General features: G+C 47.3%; 1 protein-coding gene across 1 annotated transcript; it reads right to left on the bottom strand.

Annotated features, from left to right (window-relative positions):
* Positions 1-354: 354 nt before the first annotated feature.
* LOC105051341 (uncharacterized) lies at positions 355-1,144 on the bottom strand. The gene has a single exon (XM_010931716.3). The coding sequence runs from the start codon at positions 983-985 to the stop codon at positions 650-652; it is 336 nt and encodes a 111-aa protein (XP_010930018.1). The 5' UTR covers positions 986-1,144; the 3' UTR covers positions 355-649.
* Positions 1,145-1,485: the final 341 nt, after the last annotated feature.

Genomic DNA, 1,485 nt, shown 5'->3' with positions numbered 1-1,485 from the left:
TCTTGGGAAAATAAAAGCCTTCAGAGAAAAATTTGTTGTTTTGTTCTGAACAAAGAAACATGAACTCTAATTTGTCCATCAAAATATATATATTTCCCGTTTTGCAGAGAGTTGAGCTGCTGGTCTAACAAATGTTACCAGTGGCTGATGCCAGGTGCGGGCCGTAATAATGTCACCATTTGATAACCTTGCTATTGGCTTTAGTGGTGGCAGTCCACTACCCTATCTCTCCAGAGTGGAGCGGCCCCTTATCCACCATTCTCTTTGCTACCCTAGCAACAATAGGTGTCTTTCGTTTGGCTTCATCACGATAGAGATAGAGATAGAGATAGAGAGAGAGAGAGAGAGAGGACCTAATAAATATTATGTCATAATATATGTACTCAACTGATATGTGTACAATCAAGAGGGCCAAAAAACTAAATGGAAATTAATCCTTCTAGCTAGATCCATTCCTCCTCCACAATTTACATTACCTGGCCTAAAATCTACAAACTAACCCTTCAAGGAGAAATGGAGTTAAATGGATGCCACCACAACCCCCAAAAAAGAAAAAGGAAAAAGAATAAGAAAAAGCAAAAGAAAATAACCATTCATCATCATCATCATCATCATCATGTAGCTAGCCTATCATGCATGGCCATCTTCTCTACTCAGGGAACTCTGGTATACTTTGCAGGGCTGGTCTCCAGTGCCGTGCACGCTCTTGAAGAGAAACTTCATCCATGCTCAATAGATCTTTCAGGACTTGTTGGATCGGCAACCCTCTGCCCTCAACTCTCTGCAGCAGCTCCTCTAGCTGCTTCTTGGTAATTTTCACCTTCACCTCGGTGGTCGAACCCACCCCTCCCTTCTCCCTCTCATCTGCCGCTTCTCCAGCCTTCAGCTCCTTCCTTGGACAATATTGCATGGGTCTCTCTTCCGACTCCCAGTCATCGTCGTCCACCCACGTCGTCTCCTTCTGCCGGTCGATGCAATTCCCCATCTCTCTCTTCTCCTTAATTTCTTCTCAGAAAAAAAAGATCGAACAACCCAGCAGCTAAGATCTTTTCTCCTTTCCTTTATCTTTCTTTTTCTTGGGTTTCCTTTGTGTCAGAATGCAAGGGAATAATAATAAGAGGATCCAGTCCCTGGGATGGCAACCCGCATACATATATAAAGGGGGAAGGAGCGCGTTAGGAGACTTTTGATGACGGATAAGTGCGAGGAAGGAGCGGTGGGCTCCCTTCTCTCTCTCTCTCCCTCCCTCCAGACGCAAAGAAAGGGTCAGATCTCTCTTCATGCCACGTCAGATGAAACGCTTCGTCCACGTGGCGTCCAAGAGGGAGAACAAGTCAGCACCACCCCCCACCCTTTGGGCCCCCTGACGTGAGTCTCCGCACACCGAAAGGGTGCGGTTTCGAGGAGACCACAGAAACGAGGGAGGGTGACGCGCGGGTCCCGGCCGGGTTGGCGCGCCGACGTCGTGTGAACGCGGTTCGCAAG

This window comes from Elaeis guineensis, chromosome 2 (assembly GCF_000442705.2).
Source record: "Elaeis guineensis isolate ETL-2024a chromosome 2, EG11, whole genome shotgun sequence".
Taxonomy (NCBI): domain Eukaryota; kingdom Viridiplantae; phylum Streptophyta; class Magnoliopsida; order Arecales; family Arecaceae; genus Elaeis; species Elaeis guineensis.
Note: the sequence above shows the minus strand (reverse complement) of the source record. Positions and strands in the feature narration are given on the sequence as shown.